This window comes from Gigantopelta aegis, chromosome 6 (genome assembly GCF_016097555.1).
Source record: "Gigantopelta aegis isolate Gae_Host chromosome 6, Gae_host_genome, whole genome shotgun sequence".
In the NCBI taxonomy this organism is placed as follows: domain Eukaryota; kingdom Metazoa; phylum Mollusca; class Gastropoda; order Neomphalida; family Peltospiridae; genus Gigantopelta; species Gigantopelta aegis.
In genome coordinates, this window is record NC_054704.1 from 82,661,948 (window position 1) to 82,681,198 (window position 19,251).

General features: G+C 33.9%; 1 protein-coding gene across 1 annotated transcript; it reads right to left on the bottom strand.

Moving 5' to 3' along the window:
- Positions 1-1,825: 1,825 nt before the first annotated feature.
- On the bottom strand, positions 1,826-18,834 carry LOC121374085 (transmembrane protein 214-B-like). Its single transcript, XM_041501001.1, has 16 exons — positions 18,675-18,834; positions 16,091-16,275; positions 15,235-15,400; positions 14,668-14,799; positions 12,160-12,242; positions 11,680-11,785; positions 10,910-10,991; positions 9,577-9,718; positions 8,897-8,998; positions 8,268-8,359; positions 7,734-7,902; positions 6,961-7,078; positions 6,302-6,398; positions 4,963-5,131; positions 4,375-4,526; positions 1,826-2,923 (listed from the first exon to the last, which is right to left on the bottom strand). The coding sequence occupies exons 1-16, from the start codon at positions 18,805-18,807 to the stop codon at positions 2,800-2,802; spliced, it is 2,052 nt and encodes a 683-aa protein (XP_041356935.1). The 5' UTR covers positions 18,808-18,834; the 3' UTR covers positions 1,826-2,799.
- Positions 18,835-19,251: the final 417 nt, after the last annotated feature.

Below are 19,251 nucleotides of genomic sequence, written 5' to 3' on the forward strand. Positions count from 1 at the left end.
AGAGTGTTCAGTAGTTATTCCTGGCATTGTTAAAAGACACTTGTAACCAATTACAGACCAGGGCCCTGTTTTCGAAGCTATTTTAGCACTACGAAATCTTATGCTATAGTAACGTCACAGTCTACGATGGTTTTATGATTCTGTAGTGCTAAGATAGCTTCAAAAATCCCTAGCTAGATTTAATAGCAGCAGAAGATGAGGATGTCAGATGGTTGCATGTAATTTTTACATTTGGTTGATTTAGATGGAGAAAACCTGCTTTCCCAGACAGGACAGTATATACCACAACCTGGCAGACCCCTTTGTCCACATATTTACCTGGACACCTATACGAGTACACATAAAATAATGGAGGGTTGATGCCTGCTTTAATATCTACCCAGAGTCGGTTTAAAGGAGAGGACAAATAAGGCATTTGGCCTGGTATGCATATTCAACGATATATAATGCACATTATTGCTTAATATCAACACGTATAATCGTATAGTTAATTAATAAAACGGTTAAATGTGACGGCTATTATATATAACGGGTGCAGCCATTTTGCACCATCCCAGTGAATACGCCCTCTGGCGAGCTGGTGGTTACGTAATACTTAACGCGTAACGTCAGGAATGAGCCTTAGAACTAGAGAAACCTAATCTACCTGGTTTTTGCGGGATGATAAATAGTCATACTTTGCAATGTTCTGTAATAATACACATCCCAGTAAGCCAGCAATAAGTATATCCAGCACTATATATATTATTTTTCAATACAAAATAAAATACCCTTGTCAAAGTGGCTACACAACAAGTCGAAACAATTAACAATGTTTTGCCCATGCATTAACCTACGTACTGAAATGATACACTGAGTGTTTTTTTAGTTAATTGGTCTATGCTGTTAGTTGCTTCTACCTGTGATTCCTGATTGGCAGGTGTGTATTTGATTGGAAACCAGACGAGCCAATTAATTGACGCTGTCTAGACACAAAAATACATACCGGTATTGTGGAATATTACCTGTCACCCCTAAAATTGTAATGGACATGGTTTATTACTGTAAATAGTTCTGTAAAACTATTGATTAAGTAGACTTTTCCATCTAAAACCACAGAACTGACCAATTACGTAGTCCCAAAGAAAAGAAAATTATCATTTGGGGTATCGTGGGTTGTCGTTTTTGCTCCAACGTAGCATATGAATAGGCCTAATTTTTCCTTTGGATTATTTAACACAGAAAAATACTATAACCCCATTTTGTTCCGTTAATGCAACTTGAAATGTATTTAGTTAAATAGTTTATTATATTATTACGTCATTTATGCTGTTTTACAAGTCAGGTTGATCAAAGAGAAGCGTGGTGTCAAAAATTACTGCTTTTGTTTACACTGTACATACAAGAGATGGTCAGGAGCTGACTTCACTTCGCCCCAAACTAAACAAAATGGCTGCCCCCAGTTAGCAGGAATAATCATGGTTTTTATTAACTCTAAAATTACGCGTTTTTCATTTGCTAATGTGTCAGTATGTGTTGATGGTCCGGGTATGCATCTTTTCAACACATAAGGCTCTTGTTCGAGTTGACCCTACCTTTAAGAATACGCGGGGCCCCCTTCCCAGGATATATATTTTGCACACATGAGAGGAAAATAAATGTACATCATCGCTGGACCGTAGCATATGCTACTAGGATAAACCGACTGATATCTCTCACAAAGTGCGTTGCGGTGGATATTAAATTTGTAATGTCAACGTAACAAATTGATGTAATTAACCCCCACCCCCTGGTAATTTGTATTACCGGTACACTATCTGCAGTAAAAACAACAACAAATGTTATGTTTTATTAAAACTTTTAATTTTAATGTCAAGCATACTCCATAGCTTTGTGACCATTTTCAGTATTTCAAATTATTTTTCCATACTTTCATTCCTATATTTAACTGTTTTAAACAATGAGCATTCATAGAACAAGTTTCAACAAATTTTCCTTCCTGGAAAATATTACAGTAACACAAATATAACATGCACAGTACATGTGATATTTCATCAAACATCCCAAAGTGGTTTTGAAGAAGGTAGGGTACACTAACTGTTCAAAGGACACTTTCTCAATGTTAAGAAATTACAATGACCTCTCAAAAATGACTAGTAGGTCTGTTCACCTAATACAACTTATTACCCATATGGTTTATAAAATAACAATATATATTAATATATTAATGTAATACAACATATATTAACAATATTGTTTAATATAACACATGGACACCACACTGATTTAAAAACAAAGTATTTTTTTAATTTTAATTTTTAATGAAGTACAAGGTCTGGTGTTACAAGGTATACCCCTTTTTATTACTAAACACCAAGTAAACATTAAATGAAGAAATGTGGCATTTTTAATACTATATCAATACACAGTGGAGGATTCCAAACTTGAATCTGTTCTACAAAAACTACAATGTCAAACAGCATAAAATGTGCAGAATTTAATATAATGGTGAAAGTTCTACCATTAAATTCTGTAAAAGTAATAATTATCCAAAAATAATTTATTTTATTACATAAGGGAAGATCTTAATACTAAAGCACTCTACTCAAAAATGGTTTTCTATGTATTTGGGACATTTGCTATAGACTAAATTTGACAAACAATATTAGGATTTTACATTTGGTTTGACATGTTTGCAAAGAAACCCATTCTTCAATGCAATATGGTAACCATGGATATGAGATTTCATGAATAATTATATACCATGCACCTTTTGGAGACCAAACTGAAGCACAAAAATAATTTAAACTGTATTTGCCATTATTTACTGCTTGTCGTTGCCACAAATGTACTGCACCAGTTAACAATAGTCGATACATGGTTCTGCAGTGATGTCAAAGTCCATAAAATAGTTGCCTGTACATTTGCTGGGCTAAATTGACCTCTGAAAATAAAATGAAAATAATAATAATAATAAGTTCAGTAAAATGAGCATTAAAAATACTGAAATATGGTATTATTATTTAATACATTCTTAATAACAGAAAAGGAATTGTTAATGATTGGGCATATCTATTTTTTAATATGTGGGGAAATGCCAATGACCTTTTTTTCCTTAATCCAACACCAAATCTAAAGGCAACCCCTGCAATAAAAAAAATGTCCATGGCAAAAAACATACTGTGAAAACAATTTCTAATATAGCCTACAGCAAAAACAAAAGTGCTGTGGCGAATGAAAAAGTCGACGCCAATCTACACGGCACTGCTGTTGGCAATTGCAGGGGTATTATCTATACTCTTATCTAAATGAAAGTGGGTTACAAAAACAAAAATCAGGAAATTGTAATATTGGTAGTCAGGTACTGAGATTAGCCCTAGGGTTAATATTGCATAATAGTCTAAAATGTATGCAACCCATATCATCAGTTTTGGATGAAGAATATGCTAAATTTACAGTGAAAATCTGGAAACGCTCCAGATGATTAAAAATTCAGAATCCCAGATCCAAAAAAGTTTCATCTCGGTCTACTGAATATCTGACATTGTATAATAAAATATATAATACCGATGTCCAAAAGAAACTTCGGATAAAGGAAATGAAATAGTGGTTAAATATGTTTAAACATGCCAAGAAGACCATTCTCATGAATATATATATATTTATTAACCAAGCAACATATTTAGGGTTTTCTTCAGTAGTCTCTCAAGAGTATTGGTATAGTTTCTTTTGGATGTCAGTATAGTTGTAAAACTTGTATCAATAGTGCAGTATTTAAGCAATCAGGTTAGTTAATATATACTGGGTTTTGATCCCAGGACCTATTCCATCGTAAAGTGTACAGTTCAGTAGCAAGGCCAATACTAGGACTTTAGTTTGCACCAAAATCAAGACAATAAATGCTATTCCCAAAATATTCATGCCCCAAATAAGCAGTAAAAAAAGCAGACTTAAAACATTTCATCTCAAAATGTTAAGCTTTGAGATAACAATAACTTGAAATGTATTTCTGAATATCTAAGCAGCTGTTAATAATATTAGTCACTGGTAAAAAGACCTTGCTGTGCACAGCACAGACAAAAAACAACAACCTGTTTATGCCCATATTAGTGAGAACTAAAGTCCCAAATGCACCGACTTCTCTTTCACCAACAACTAATATATTTGATGACTCATTCATTATAAATATATTTTCTGACTTTTTAGATTTAAAGCGGATTAAAAGTGGTTCAAATTATTTTGCAACACTGCTATTATCTTGAATATCGAGATACCAAATTTCAGTCCAATTAAAGGCATTTGGGTTAAATATGCCTTTTTTAAAAGAGTGATATGGCATGAAAATTACTCTTTCCAGAAATTAATGACACTTAAGCTTTTGAAGAACATACTTACACTAAAACATTTTCTAACAACCACTGGTATGCCAACAGAACAATGTGAAATATGTGTTTCCACACCCAGTGCGTATAGTCTTTAATAAAATCCCAGCTGTTGTACAAGTGCAGAGAAATCATTTTCCAAATATCCGGCGACAAGGCATAGATCTGAAAAATAAAAATTAATGTTCATGTTTATTTATTAATCATCGGCTATTGGATGTCAATTTGATAATTTTTACAGTCTTCAGAGAAAACTTGCTATATTTTCCATTAGCAGCAAAGGATCTTTTAAATGCACTTTACCAAATAGAGGGCAGCACATATTACGGCCTTTGATATATCAGTCGTGGGACAAAGGTTGGGACAGAAAAAAAACACAATTAGACAATGGGTCCACTGAGGGCTCGGGGGATTCCATCATTTGACCCAAATACCTCAGGCTAGTGTTCTACTGACAGCTATTCAACACACTAATGACATACATGTAAAACCTTTCTGAAACGTTCTTTCAAAGCTTTTTCTACCATCTGAAAACTTTGGATTAGATGTGCCATGATGTTTTACTCTTCGATTCTATGGAATTAAGTCTAAATTATCTCACCCATTCTATTCCTTGAGTTGTTTTTACTGCTATCCATGTCCGATGCGGTTTGCTGACCTCCATGATGTAGATGTAGGTTTCAACCATCCAGATTCTGGCAGAGGTCAAATATGGACCAACAGTTTGACAGGTGGTGTTGTAATACACTGGAACATTAAACTTTAGCCAGCTGTGGAGCAAACAAAAAAAAGTCTATGTAATGATAAATGTTCACTTCCGCCTATATTTATCAAACTTCTCTCATTTCTCTTACCTTTTCAATTATAGATCAGGGACCGGGTGTCTAACATACAGTCCACATAGTGAGAGGAATCCCAAAGACACAACATGGGTTACTTCTACCAAATAGCACCAAGATATATACTGATTGAAATAAATAAAGGAACACACAGTATTAGAAACCAAATTTAATTTTCAACTAGATTACTTATACCTGTATAAAATACAGAAAGAAGAAAGAAATTGTTTTATTTAACGACACACTCGTTAAACGACACATTTTATTTACGGTTATATGGAAGAACAAGGAAATAAGGAAATGTTTTATTTAGGGTTATATGGTGTCGGACATATGGTTAAGGACCACACAGTGAGAGGAAACCTGCTGTCGTCACTTCATGGGCTACTCTTTTTCGATTAGCAGCAAGGGATCTTTTATATGCACAATCCCACAGACAGGGTAGTACATACCACAGCCGTTGATATACCAGTCGTGGTGCACTGCTGGAACGAGAAATAGCCCAACGGGCTCATTGTCGGGGATCCATACCAGACTGTCCCGCCCCGTATAAAATACAGAGATATAACGTGGGATGTCAGTACTCTGGGGTTGATTGCCAGTATCACAGTTGACTTCCTGATACTATGGATGACGTTTCTGGCTGCAGTCAATATTTGCTGTTACTATTTGCGTGTTACCTTATTTGTTTCAATTAGTATATTTTTAAACAGAGAGGTCACTGCAAACCACCCCTTTGATATACCAGTCACGAGAATGGATTGGAATGGGAAAAACTATGACGGATTCACAAAGATGACCCAGATCCTATCACCCGTCCCACCTCAGGTTAGGTCTCTGCCACTGAATGCAATGACAACAACGTAAATATAGGTAGAAGACCACAGTGGTACATTATGTCCTGTTTTATTGTTAACAGTCTGTAGGTGTTGTTAACAGTATTATATAAAAAAAAAAAGGAATAAAAGCATATTCAGAAAGAATTTCATAAAGTTTAAGGTAGAAGACCACAGTTATTTGTGATTCTCCTATAGGAAGAGGCATGAACGGGCTTTATGGTGTTAAACAAAATCAGAGATAATTGTGGCAAATTCTACTCACGCAACCACAGCAGAAATAAATGTTAGTATTTTCCTCCATGCCTGCTCCAAAACTGCCAGAATGCCATATTTCTCCAAAAACATCACAGTGCGTGACGCTTTGAAAACGGAAAGAAAAGAAGACCCATTGAAAACATCACAATGTAAGAGTTCTAATCTTTGTGGTATAGAAACGACAAGAATTCCACTGAATTAAATGTCTTGCTTACCATTAGCTTACTATTCAGTGTTACTCACAAATACCTCCACTGATATTCATCTCCATGCATGTCAAACAAATTATTAAAAGCTTAAAATATTTTTTAAATAAAAACAAATTTTAATGTAAATGTATTTATATAAAAAAAACAATAAAATAAAAAAAAACGAATTGAGATGAACATTCATAGATTCAACTATAAACCCAAGTTTCAATGATCTAGGTTATTGTTTGTGAGAAGTGAATTCAACATGAAAACTTAACATTGAGCTAAGCACTAAAGTATTTTAATTAAAAATTAATACCTTTATCTCACTATTTATGGGCAAACGTGTTGACAAATACACTTTTATCAATGTGCTAAAAAAACCTTGCAGTTTATATAAATAGGATTTAGATACAACATAAGATGACAATGTTATTTAAGAATAATATACCCAAACAATAGTACTTTAAATTACCTTTGACATTTTTGCTTGTATACATGTCATAGATGATCACTGAACCCAGGACAGTAACTCCCAAAAATATGAAGAAAAACCAAGGAAATGGACTCCGATTCATTTTCTGCAGCAGCTCCTGAAAATAAATTAAGCTCATTACTTTTGTTCCACGACACTGACGAAGGTGTTCTGTGACAGTTTTTCTTTTTTTAGAAGCAGATTTTTATCTTTTACAACATATTTTTAGAAAAATCATTTTACTGTTTAAATATTAATTTATTTGGCATTTAAACTGGATAGTTCAGGGTTGTGAGGAATTATTTTAAAATTATCACATTATGTTAACTGCCCTTTCTTTATTCCAACCCTCAAACCACAACATGTGGCTTTACATTTGAGAGAGAGAGAGAGAGAAAGAGTGAGAGTGAGAGAAAGTGAGAGAGAGACAGAGAGGGGGAGAAGAGAAGACTGAGAGAGACAGGCAGGCAGGCAGACAGAGACCGAATGAGAGAGAGAGAGAGAGAGAGAGAGAGAGAGAGAGAGAGAGAGAGAGAGAGTGAGTGAGTGAGAGAGGCAGACAGAGAGAGACCGAGAATGCTGGAGAGAGAGAGAGAGAGACAGGCAGGCAGACAGAGAATGCTGGAGAGAGAGAGAGACAGGTAGGCAGACAGAGAGAGACTGAGAATGCTGGAGATAGACAGGCAGGCAGGCAAAGAGAGACCGAGAATGCTGGAGAGAGAGACCGAGACACACAGGTGGCAGACCGAGAAAGACTAGTAATGACATTTTACCTTGCAGGCTGGGGAACACTGATCAAAGCCTTCTGGGGTGGCTCGACCAGGAACACCAAAAATCTCATCGTTAGTGACACAAAATGAACGAATCGTCTCCCTTAAAGGTTTTTTATCAAATTTTCCACCAAGCTTGTTCCAGTTTTCAATGATATGTTGAAGAAGCATACTGAAATGGTATTATAAAAAATATGTAAACAATAAATCTATTAATTTGTATGCAATATTAACTTTGAAATAAACTCCCCAGTTAGCAAACTCATTAATCATTTTCTATCATTTATCGTGCTTAGAATTACTGTGGCACAGACCAGCAAACTGGGGATTTTAAATAAAATTTATTATGTGTAAAAAAACAAAATTATTTCAGAACTGAGTGAAATTATTTTCTGGTTTATGCAAATATGAATTTAAAGAAAAAAACTATTTGCATAGTGTATGACTCTGCATAGATATTACAATACTTATTACAAATTAGTTGGGTTACAGAAAGATTACTTTAACATCCAGTACGGAGTGGCATAAAAGAGTTACCCTGACTGCGCAAGATGTCTGGTGTACATCTGACACCACGTGGCAAATGTATGTTTGTCCGTCAGCAAACAGTTTATCAAGCAGGAAAACAGCTGTAATAAAACAAGATACCACGTAAAACAAAAGAACATTCACGTTCAATGTGTAAACAAGTATCTACTGGAAATGAGTTAAATCAAGTTAGATACATTTGGAAACAACAAGTTTTAAAGATAAATGATCTCCAACCAGTGCATTATTAAAAAAAATTATAATGTTTTTGGGGGAAATAAGCTAAAAACATTTGATGAAATGTAATGTTTTAATGAAACAACTTAACACATTTAATTTGTTAATATAGTACAATTTGCTATCTTTGGCTTCACTTAGGTCATATTCAAGGAGTAATCAGACATAAGTCTGAAAAGTGATCTCCAGTGTACTGTGGAGATGAAAATGATCTCTCACTAGGGTGTCTAAGTAATTAGCATTAATTTAAATATCCTGTGAAAATAAAAGCTACTTCAATTAAAAACTGTCCTTGAAACTACCAGGTCATGACCAACATGAATAATATAACATATTATTTCAACAAAATGAAAACTAAATATTTAACAAATATTATAAATGTTAACAACTTAATAGATTACCTCTTGTTTTAACTGTTTTGAGCAACTCTGGTTAAGTCTTGAAAGATAGGAGGGGAAAAAGTTTCTCATTGTTTTTGTTGGGTTCTCACCATAAGCTATGGCCTGAAAACCAAAATGGCGAAGATACTGTAATTAATCATATACAACCACAGAATACAGAATTGGACATACATGCAGTTCTCAAAACCAAACAAAACTTAAATAATCTCCACGTTGATAAAAATTATAAATAAAATATATTTTTAAATCTTCTATTCTACATGATCACTGAAACAATGCTTTGAGTCAAGGAAAGATGTATACACAACATGGAATCTATTGGTAGAGCACTATGCCAAAGCAATGTCCAATTTTCGAGGCAAAGGATAAGTAAAGAGGACAATTACAGCACATGCAGACAGTGCCATGGTAAAATTCAAACCTTGGAATACTACTTTTCCACTGTTTGTGCCACACAACATAAGTCTTAAAGGTATATTGGGTTATTCTTTTTTCAACTATCGTGCAAATCTGGGGTTCAGACATTTATCTCAAACCATTTCATCAAAGTTACCATAAATTTATTACAAAGTCATTTGAAATGCCATGAATAATTTTTAAACTTGAATTAACTGTATGCTAGTTCAGGCGTTGAACGACAATGTATTTGTGATCCAGAAATAAACTTCCAACCCGTTTACCTTTATTTTGGGATACTGAGCTTGCAGTCTCTTTTTCAAGTCGCCCTGGATGTTGGCTGTTGAGGTGAAGACAATGTCTAGAACCTGGAAATATTCCCTCATTGTGACAGCGCCAGCCGAGGACCGATGATCTTTATGCCACCTGGACGAGGAAGAAGTAAAGTAAATGTAGCTTTAGAGCTTGACCAATAGGCAGAATATTGTAACTTCAAGAGATATGGTTTCAATGGCAGGCACTGATATTGGGTTACCTGGAGGTAAAGCAGGTAGAGAACAGTTCATCGCTCTCCACAAAATATTTGGAACAAAAATATCACTGCCTAAATTTTGATCAATTGAATGCTGTTTAACTATAAATTACACATACAAGTATCAGTACAAGGAGAACAATGATATAAATGAATGACAAAAGTATTAGCGTGTTTGTGAAGGAATTGTTACGGGAATTGTAATTTGTCGTAACATGTACATAGGTTACTAGTCATGGTTATTTTGATGCCTTTAGGAGTGAATGTATATAAATAATTAAAGTAGTATACAATTATTCAATCTAACATGCATGCAACTCCAGTTAATTGGATGTCCGTTTTAAAAGAAATGAAATAAAATGTTTGTATAGCAACTCAGCACATTTTAAACCATGGGTATTTGGTTTCTATTTTGACACAAGAAGACAGCACATATCAAGGTCAATGATGCAGCAATAATAGGACACTTTGTCAGAGTTATTATGAACAACATTCAAACATTTATCTCTTCCCCAGCCTTTTATGTTAGTTATCATGTGCAGGATGTATATTTAAGTTACAACTCTGAATGCCTTTTGTGTGAAACAGTAAACTTGTGGCAGAGCATACAGTTCATCTTCTAGTATCGGTTTTCATATAAGAATTTTGACCACTATTGTCATCAGTCCAGCTAATACAAAACATATCTACAGAAAAGGTTTACATCCTTTCATTTAAAGTGACAGACCCTAGTTTTTAAACAATCCGACATATTTTTTTTTTACTACTGGTATTAAAGCCATTTTTGATGATTTAAATAAGATGTACTTACATTGTATTATTTAGAACATTCATTTTTGTACATCTGTAATGACCCAAAATGCATTTTTTTCTTTATAATTCTAAAATTGCATGTTGGTTATCAAGACAAGCTCCAGTCTATTTCAAATGGTAATTTCCCATTTAAACATCACACACTTCAATTTCTTTCTGTTATAACCGTATCCAACTGTGTTTCAGGTTTGCAGATTAACTAAACTTAAGTGTCCATTTTTACAGGCTGAAACTAGGTCCTGCGCCTTTAATTAAAACACAACATACAATACCTGAAGAGGTTTTCAAGATACTCCACACAAAATGATGCAACCCATCTAACACCAAGAGCTGGTAACATCAGACCAAGCCACACTGCAAAACAATCGAGTTTAGTCAGTCAAGCTTATAACATTTATTTATACAACATAAAACATATTTTTTTTAAATGTTTACTGTCTATCTTAGTAGTTATGCCTGTTCAACTGATCACACAAGCAACTGCTACCCGTCTCAAGTGTTGACTGTTGTATCAATGAACATTATACAAAGTGACCGGTTTTAAGTACAGAACTTAAAGACTATGGGATTTATCAAGGCTCGAAATTCATTTTGTGCCTCTCAAAATTTTATTTTAAGCAAATACTAGAAATTTAGAGCAATTCTAAAAATTATCTAAATGTTAAGACACCTCATTAGACTAATACAAAAATGTAATTTCTGAACAATAATTAAGAAGACTTGAAAGAAAAATTGAATAAAGGTTATGATTTGTATTATCACTGCTGAAAATTAAGAAAGCATACTATTGAATTTTGAGCAACATTTGCTGCTTATCCCATCATATTTGAAACTTGGTTTATTAATTTTGAAAGTAGGAGGCACCTATAGAAAAGTAGACTATAAATATTGAGTGTACTAAAATGTGTAATTGCAAGCTGTAAATGTGTGGGGATTTTCAAATCATCACTTGCTATCTACTAATGAACACTCTAAATACTGTATTAGTACTACTATTATTATAACATAATTTATAAAATTATTGTAAATAACCATGTCCTACCTGTAAGGCCACACTTCAGATCTTTGACTCCACACTGACCCATGGCCCACAGAATGGACAAACAGCGCAATGGACGATTTTGGTGAACTTTCAATAAATCCAAATACTGAAAACAAAACATATCATGACATTATCACTTGTGTGCGGCACGGATAGCCATAAGAGACAAGCAGGTTGTGGATGGATAGACAAGGAATGGGATGTGGAGGTGGACAACGAAAAAAAAATTGAAAGATAGAAGAAACGAGATGGAATTCAAAGGAAAGAATCAAAAGGGAGAAGTGGGATAAAAAATATAAAAAATAGAGAAAAGAAATTTTTTTATATTGTTACTTAAAATAAAATATGTGGTAAATGACAAAATTTATATTTTTTAAAATTATTACTGACCATCTTTCATTTCCATAGATACAAAAATTGTACTTCATCACATTATAAAAATTATTTACTTTGTTCATAAAACCTCAATAGCTTTCTAACCTGAGGAATCTTGGCAAGAGCAATATTTGGCTTATGGAAAGCCAGAGCCTGCAGGAAAATCCTGTAACCAAATGTTGACAACCCTGAAACAATAAGACATTGGTTAGCTACATCTCATCATACAAACGGGCCTCGGTGGCGTCGTGGTTAGGCCATTGGTCTACAGGCTGGTAGGTACTGGGTTCAGATCCCAGTCGAGGCATGGGATTTTTAATCCAGATACCGACTCCAAACCCTGAGTGAGTGCTCCGCAAGGCTCAATGGGTAGGTGTAAACCACTTGCACCAACCGGGGATCCATAACTGGTTCAACAAAGGCCATGGTTTGTGCTATCCTGCCTGTGAGAAGCGCAAATAAAAGATCCCTTGCTGCTAATCGGAAAGAGTAGCCCATGTAGTGGCAACAGCGGGTATCCTCTCAAAATCTGTGTGTCCATAACCATGTGTCTGACGCCATATAACCGTAAATAAAATGTGTTGAGTGTGTTGTTAAATAAAACATTTCTTTCTTTCTTTCTCATCATACAAATAAATCATTGAATTCCAAGGCGGGATTTAGCCCAGTGGTATAGCACTTGACTGATGCGTGGTCGCCTAGAATCGATCCGCATCAGTGGCCCATTGGGCTATTTCTTGTTCCAGCCAGTGCATCATGACTGATATATCAAAGGTTGTGGTATGTTCTATCCTGTCTATGAGATGTGCATATAAAAGATTCCTCGCTACTACTGGAAAAATGTAGCGAGTTTCTTATCTAGGACTATATGCCACAATTGTCAAATGTTTGACATCCAACAGCCGATGATAAATAAAGTAGATCCTGAAATTAATGCTATCATAATATTAATGCAAAACAATGCAAGATCGTGTTATTGGCATTAATAATATGAAGCATTTATTTCTGTTTTGTCCAGCAATAGTCCATGAGCTATGTGTCACATGTTATTAAAACAAAAATTAAAATTCTAATACATTTATAAAACAACTGGAGCACAATTCATCGTAGGCAAGACAGACTAACTGTCCAATAGTCAAGCAAAAGCATCGCACGTGAATGGGTTTTAGCATGCTACTCCTAAGGTCGGCCATGTCTTAGTTTTAACTGTTGAAGTTCGCTGCAACTTTGTTGGCATATCTTAGGAATATACAGTTGTAACGGTACATGTATGCTAATGTATAGCCAGATTTAGGTAACTATACACGTTAGGTAAATGATTGCTGCAAAAATATGCTTTGAGTTGATCTTACATGGGACACAAGAGAACTTTATTACACTCAAGATGTTACACAGCGGCATATGAAGAACAGGTTAATTGATGTGTACACTGACATGTTAGTGAGTTGTTCTCATTCAAGATGCCTCAAACTCGGATGTAACGGAAAAGAACACAAACTTGTGTTATTAGGAAAGTAATATTTCACATGGAGGCCACTCGCATTAAGTTCATATCGCATTTTAGTCTTCCGACCATCACTCACACTAATTTATGAGACGCATTAATTTCAGGATCTACAGTAAATCAATGTGCTCAAGTGGTGTCATTAAACAAAACAAACTAACTAACCAACTGACACTGAATTCAATAAGTGTCAAACCACAATATTTTCCCATTTTTAAATTTGGTGTGATTACAATCTAAATGTGGTATAGCACATTATATGAAGAATAGCCCAAATCCACTTACATACTAAACACATATTACATGAAGAACAGCCCAAATCCACTTACATACCATACACATATTATGTGAAGAACAGCCCAAATCCACTTGCATAACATACACACATTATATGAAGAATAGCCCAAATCCACTTACATACCATACACACATTATGGTTAAACTTCAAAACAAAATGTTGTAAATTTGCTACTGTGAAGATGGGGCCTTACTGAATTCACAGATTCAGTTCTTTCTGTCTTTTGCTTAAGAGTGGTTCTCATATGATTTTTGTAGTACAGATTTGAATCCTAACATGTGGGAAGAAGCCACATAATAAGATTCTGCGAAGTCTTACAAACCTCGTCAGTTTAAACATAGTATGCTGAAAATTATAATCAAATACATATTTTCCACTGAAATAAAGAAAATATGAATGTAAAATGCTTTCCGATATTAGGCAATAAAGAAAAATAACGACCACATTCTGAGCCATATCATTTTCATAATTTTGTAAACAAATGAAAACCATAAAGGAACTGAACTCTTGTTGGGTGTACTTTAATGTGATTTGATTCGCCGAGAGTTTGTGATTTGCTGTAGTGAATAGAAAATGTTATAATTTCTATAATGTTGTCATAACATGTATAACCTTAAAAAGTCATTATGATTTTTCAGGGTTCACATGTTACGATTAGAGTCATTGTAAGTCATTACTACAAATCATAAAATGAGAAACCCCCTTTAAAACCCTACCCCCTCTTCTGTAAACCACAATGCCAAAATATATTTTCTAACAATGATCACAGCAAGACATAATTAAACCAGACAAATGGAGACCACAAATTCACCTTTCATTTGGTTGACAAGCATGGACTGCACACAGTGATAGAAGAGGTGTTCAAGAGTGTCGGCAGAACACTTTCTGAGACTAGAAAATATTACGCCCTGACAACCCTTGTTGAATTTACACAGTGGGAAGTCTGAAAAATTAAAGAATTTCACATTGTTATATCGACACAAATAAGTATCCTCAACACTTATATTGTGAGATTTTACTCCTTTTAACATTCATATATGTTCAAAGCATTATAAAATCCAAATGACCTTTAAATATTTGAGGTTATGATATTATGAGGTTTTATAACAAAATTAATTTCACTTAGATTAAATAACTACATCTAACTATAAATATAACCTTAGTAAAACAAATTGTAGTATGTTAAAAATATTAATATAAATGTAAATATAAAAAGCATAATTATTTAACAAACTTCAATTATTATTTAGAAAGAAAACAATAAAACTTCAAAAATGGTATTTGTAACAAAAGTTAAAGTTTGTTTCGTTTAACATATTGTAATATCAATCTGGATCATGGTAAGCAATGTAACAACGTATCAGACATGTCAAGAAACCTTTGGCTTGTTGACTAGATTGAGACTTGAACATTTCGTCATTCTCCAGAACGTTTTCCAGTCTCAGATTCAAGAACGATGCAAGATCCTTGAGCCAAACGTCAGGATTATCAGGGAAGCTTTCATGCGACTGGTTAATAATCAGCTGCAAATCTTCCTTGTCAATCTGTAAAATAAGAGAACACTAATATTTATGTAAACAATGTTTTTAGCATACAGTAATGTTTAAACTACTTTTTGACCTTTCTGACAATACTGACAAGGTTCTCCATGTGCAAAATACAGCAGTTTTTTTTTTTAAAACTAAAATGTTTAAATGTTTATATCTAGTTGTACTAAATGTAGCTATCTCCACATTCTAGTAATGAAAACGATTTACAATCACATGCATGTGTTGTTAAAATGTATTGAACTTGATGAGAGTCAAGTTGGTAAAATAAAACACATTATTATCCACATGGTTCAACATAACCGAGTTAATAACTATCATACGAAGCACATGTGTAATAACAAATGTAATGACGTAATTGTTGGAAGCAATGTCATAACATGACGTCGTTTTCACCAGGCCTAGCTAAGACTTTGCATGTGAAATATGACATCATTTCGTCGTCTACTTCTAGTTGTGGGTAAAACATTGTTATTCTCTCTCACTCGAGCAATACAAAAATCCTGACACCCGTTTCGTAAAATCTGTATGACACACAAGCTTGTATAATAATCTCTATTTGTTAATACTTTGTTATCATTTCGTAGTTTAAAACATTGTTATTCTCATAAACAAAATTGACACCCGTTTCAAACAACACCAGCTCATGTAATAATATCAGTATTTGGGGTTTTTTCATGTACTCACTTTAGCGATGACATCCTCCAACTTTTCAGTCTTCTGTTTCTTATCTTGATCCACTTTCTTTTTTGGTGCAGGTTTTTTGTTTCCTGTATCATTATTGATTTTTGTCATTTCTTTCATCTTTTTTTCTGGTTTAGCTTCTTTTTCCAGAAATGCATCATAAAGAGTTTTAGATTCCGGAGCTGGAGCTAAAATATACAATAATCAATTAACAACAATTCAATAATTATCTTACATGATCTGGGTAAGCGGCTACTGAAATTCACTGTTCTCAAGTAATACTAATTTTTTATGAAAAATGTTAAAAATAACTTTTCTCTTGACTATCTTTTTGTATAACAGAAATATTTCAAAATGTAGAGTAATTGCAACTCATTAAAAGTGAGTATATATGTTGAAAGTGAGCAGGGCTAAATTTAACGACAGTACATGTCATTGTTAAGATGTAAATTGTTGTGGGTTTGGGAGCATTAGCAAAGGCACTTTTGTGCCACTGGATAAAAATTAATGCCGACAGTAAAACTTCTTGAAAACAGCAAAACACCTGGTGTACATTATCTGCCAGTATTTAACACTTGTACATTTTAAATATGTCTACATACAGACAAATAACCATTCAGTCATGTGTATTTGCTGTAAGTCACTTTCAAAAATAATTGCTGTACGCAGACTCAAAATTGCTGTTGGTATCCATTGACAATTAAACTAAAAATGCTGTGGGCGACCAGTCTTTGTAAACACAACTGTCAACATTCACAGGAGTTATCTATCTTGATTATGTGAACTCTAGAACATAATAGAATGACATTCGAACACGTTGAGTGTATTTTGTTCACTGGTATTTGTATTTCAGTTGTTATCACAACGTAACGCGCATATGGGTTCGATTTCTCGCTATTTGTATAATTATTTCTTTTAAAACATAACTGATAATACAGACTTTGAAGTAGATGATGGATGGATTACTCATTGTCAATTGAAAGTGAAAAGTGAAGGGTCGTAGGGTTTTAAAAACTATTTTTTTTAAATATGAATAAGTTCTTCTGTAAATTTTATTTTGGTAATTAGACTCACTAATATGTCCTCTAACTATGACACACATCAAAATAGTGTTAAATTAGTTGTGATTTTTTTACAATTTGAGATTGAATAATGTTGGTTAAACTTAAAAATTACATATTTTACATTGGAAAGCTGGGTGGATAAGAGTTAAATAAAACCATCAGCTTTAACCTTTTATTTCAAAAAGATTCAACAACCCATGTACATTACAGTGGATGCCTAACACTTGAAAACTTCACTTCAGTGTAGATTTTTGCTAAAAGTTTAAAACAGTGACACTATCATTAGATTTATAAATCATGTTAAATATCCCATTATTGAATGTTCCAGTCTGAAATTTTCCATAGTAGAATGTGCCTTGTTTTGCCTGTGCCACTTCAGGTGCTTTTGACATACTTGTCCTAGCACTATGTAGCAGCATTTGAAGACTAACTACCCAACTCTAAATAGAAATAGTGCTGTTGATATGATCTCATACCCTCTGGAACCAGACCCATTTGCTGCATGATGGGATTATATACCAGGTCTGATCCTCTCTTGTTTTAACGGATCCAGCTTCTTAAGATCTGTAATTCTGCACAGCACTACTGACTTTAGAGGGTTTTTTGACAAAATGCAACCCATCTCATCTCTACCAAGTGTGCAACTTAACACTTAAAAGTCTTAACAAGGCCTCACACAGAAATATAGATTGGACGCTAAACTTATAGACATTGATTCAAATTATTTTAGCTGTCCTTCCAAAGGCTCCAAATTATATAACATTTTAGCTGAGCAGTCAATTATTTTTTATTATGACATGTTAATTTATTACCAAACAGAAAATTTTACTTTTATAACATTGTCAGGGAAATCTGGGATGGTGGTGTGTACTGATTTATGATGCAGTTTTAGAGGTGGGTCTGGTCTTTGTGTTAATTACCAAATATGGGGGTGGGCTGGGTGAAAGAGAGTCATAAAACAAATTCCAAATTTTGTTTTACATAATTATTGAATGACCCATTAGTTGTATGAGTCATTGACGATGTAGATTTTAAACTTGTTACAACTTCGACAAAATAGTGGATCAGTCTTTGAAAATATCTAAACAATCCACAAAACAATGTTAAATACAAATATGAAGCTGTGACAGGAAATTTCTACATAAGATCAGTACAAATATCAAAACTAACCATCTATGAACATTTATTGCTATCTGACATTATAATATTTGAAATCTTTATTTTTTAAAATTATTATAATATGACACTATTGACAGGAATGGGTGTCATTGAATTTTTTTTTTTTTTAAATACAACAATTTTTGTTTTTTTTCAAATATTTATTCTTAGCATTATTACAAATTCATTTAGGCATTAAGAAAATTTGTACACAATATTTATTATTAAATACATTATGTGTTAATGTTTTTCAAATTGTCAAATAAAATAAACTGATGACGTAGACAACGTGCCAGTTGGACACATCCTACAGATGGTATGATTTAATTAAAAACAAACACACGTCTCCGTTTTATATAACTCACGGTTTATATCAACTTTTGGCATTTGATTCACAAAATTCTTTTTCTGTGTTTTTTGCGCATGCTGCCCTAAAACTTTAGTCAAAGGCTTCTTCGGTTTCCCAACAACTTCCCATCGCTGACCAGTAGACGCCATCTTGCAGTTTGTAATGCGCTCTTTTCTCTGTACGAACAGAAAAGATTCAATCACGTGACTAAGTTTCGGCTGTTTGCGTTACGGCGGGAATTTTAAATGACATAATTTTCCATGTTTTGCACATGCATAATAAAGTTACCTTGGAACGAAAATAATTTATCGTAATTGTTAACAAGGTGATTTGGACTTTAGTGACCTTGGTGTACAATGATTGTATGTTCCCTCACACCAATATGGCTTAAAGTCAAGTTGTATTTTCCGTATTTAAATGCAGGAAAACCAGGGCCCATATTTTCGAAGCCATCTTAGTGCTACGAAATCGTAAAACCATCGTAGGTTGTGACGTCACTACAGCACACGCCATAGCAGTGGGGAATCCAAAAAAATATGTTTAAGTGGACCCCAATGACATGAGGTGGAATGCCAAGGGAACTTTGGTGAGGG

Excerpts from the sequence above, each read along its gene's own strand:
- LOC121374085 (XM_041501001.1), bottom strand. The coding sequence starts at position 18,807 with ATGGCGTCTACTGGTCAGCGATGGGAAGTTGTTGGGAAACCGAAGAAG. Across the intron at positions 4,527-4,962 it reads CAACTCAAGGAATAGAATGG|ATCTATGCCTTGTCGCCGGA; the intron begins GTGAGATAATTT and ends TTTATTTTTCAG. Across the intron at positions 2,924-4,374 it reads TTGTTAGAAAATGTTTTAGT|AGGTCAATTTAGCCCAGCAA; the intron begins GTAAGTATGTTC and ends TTTTATTTTCAG.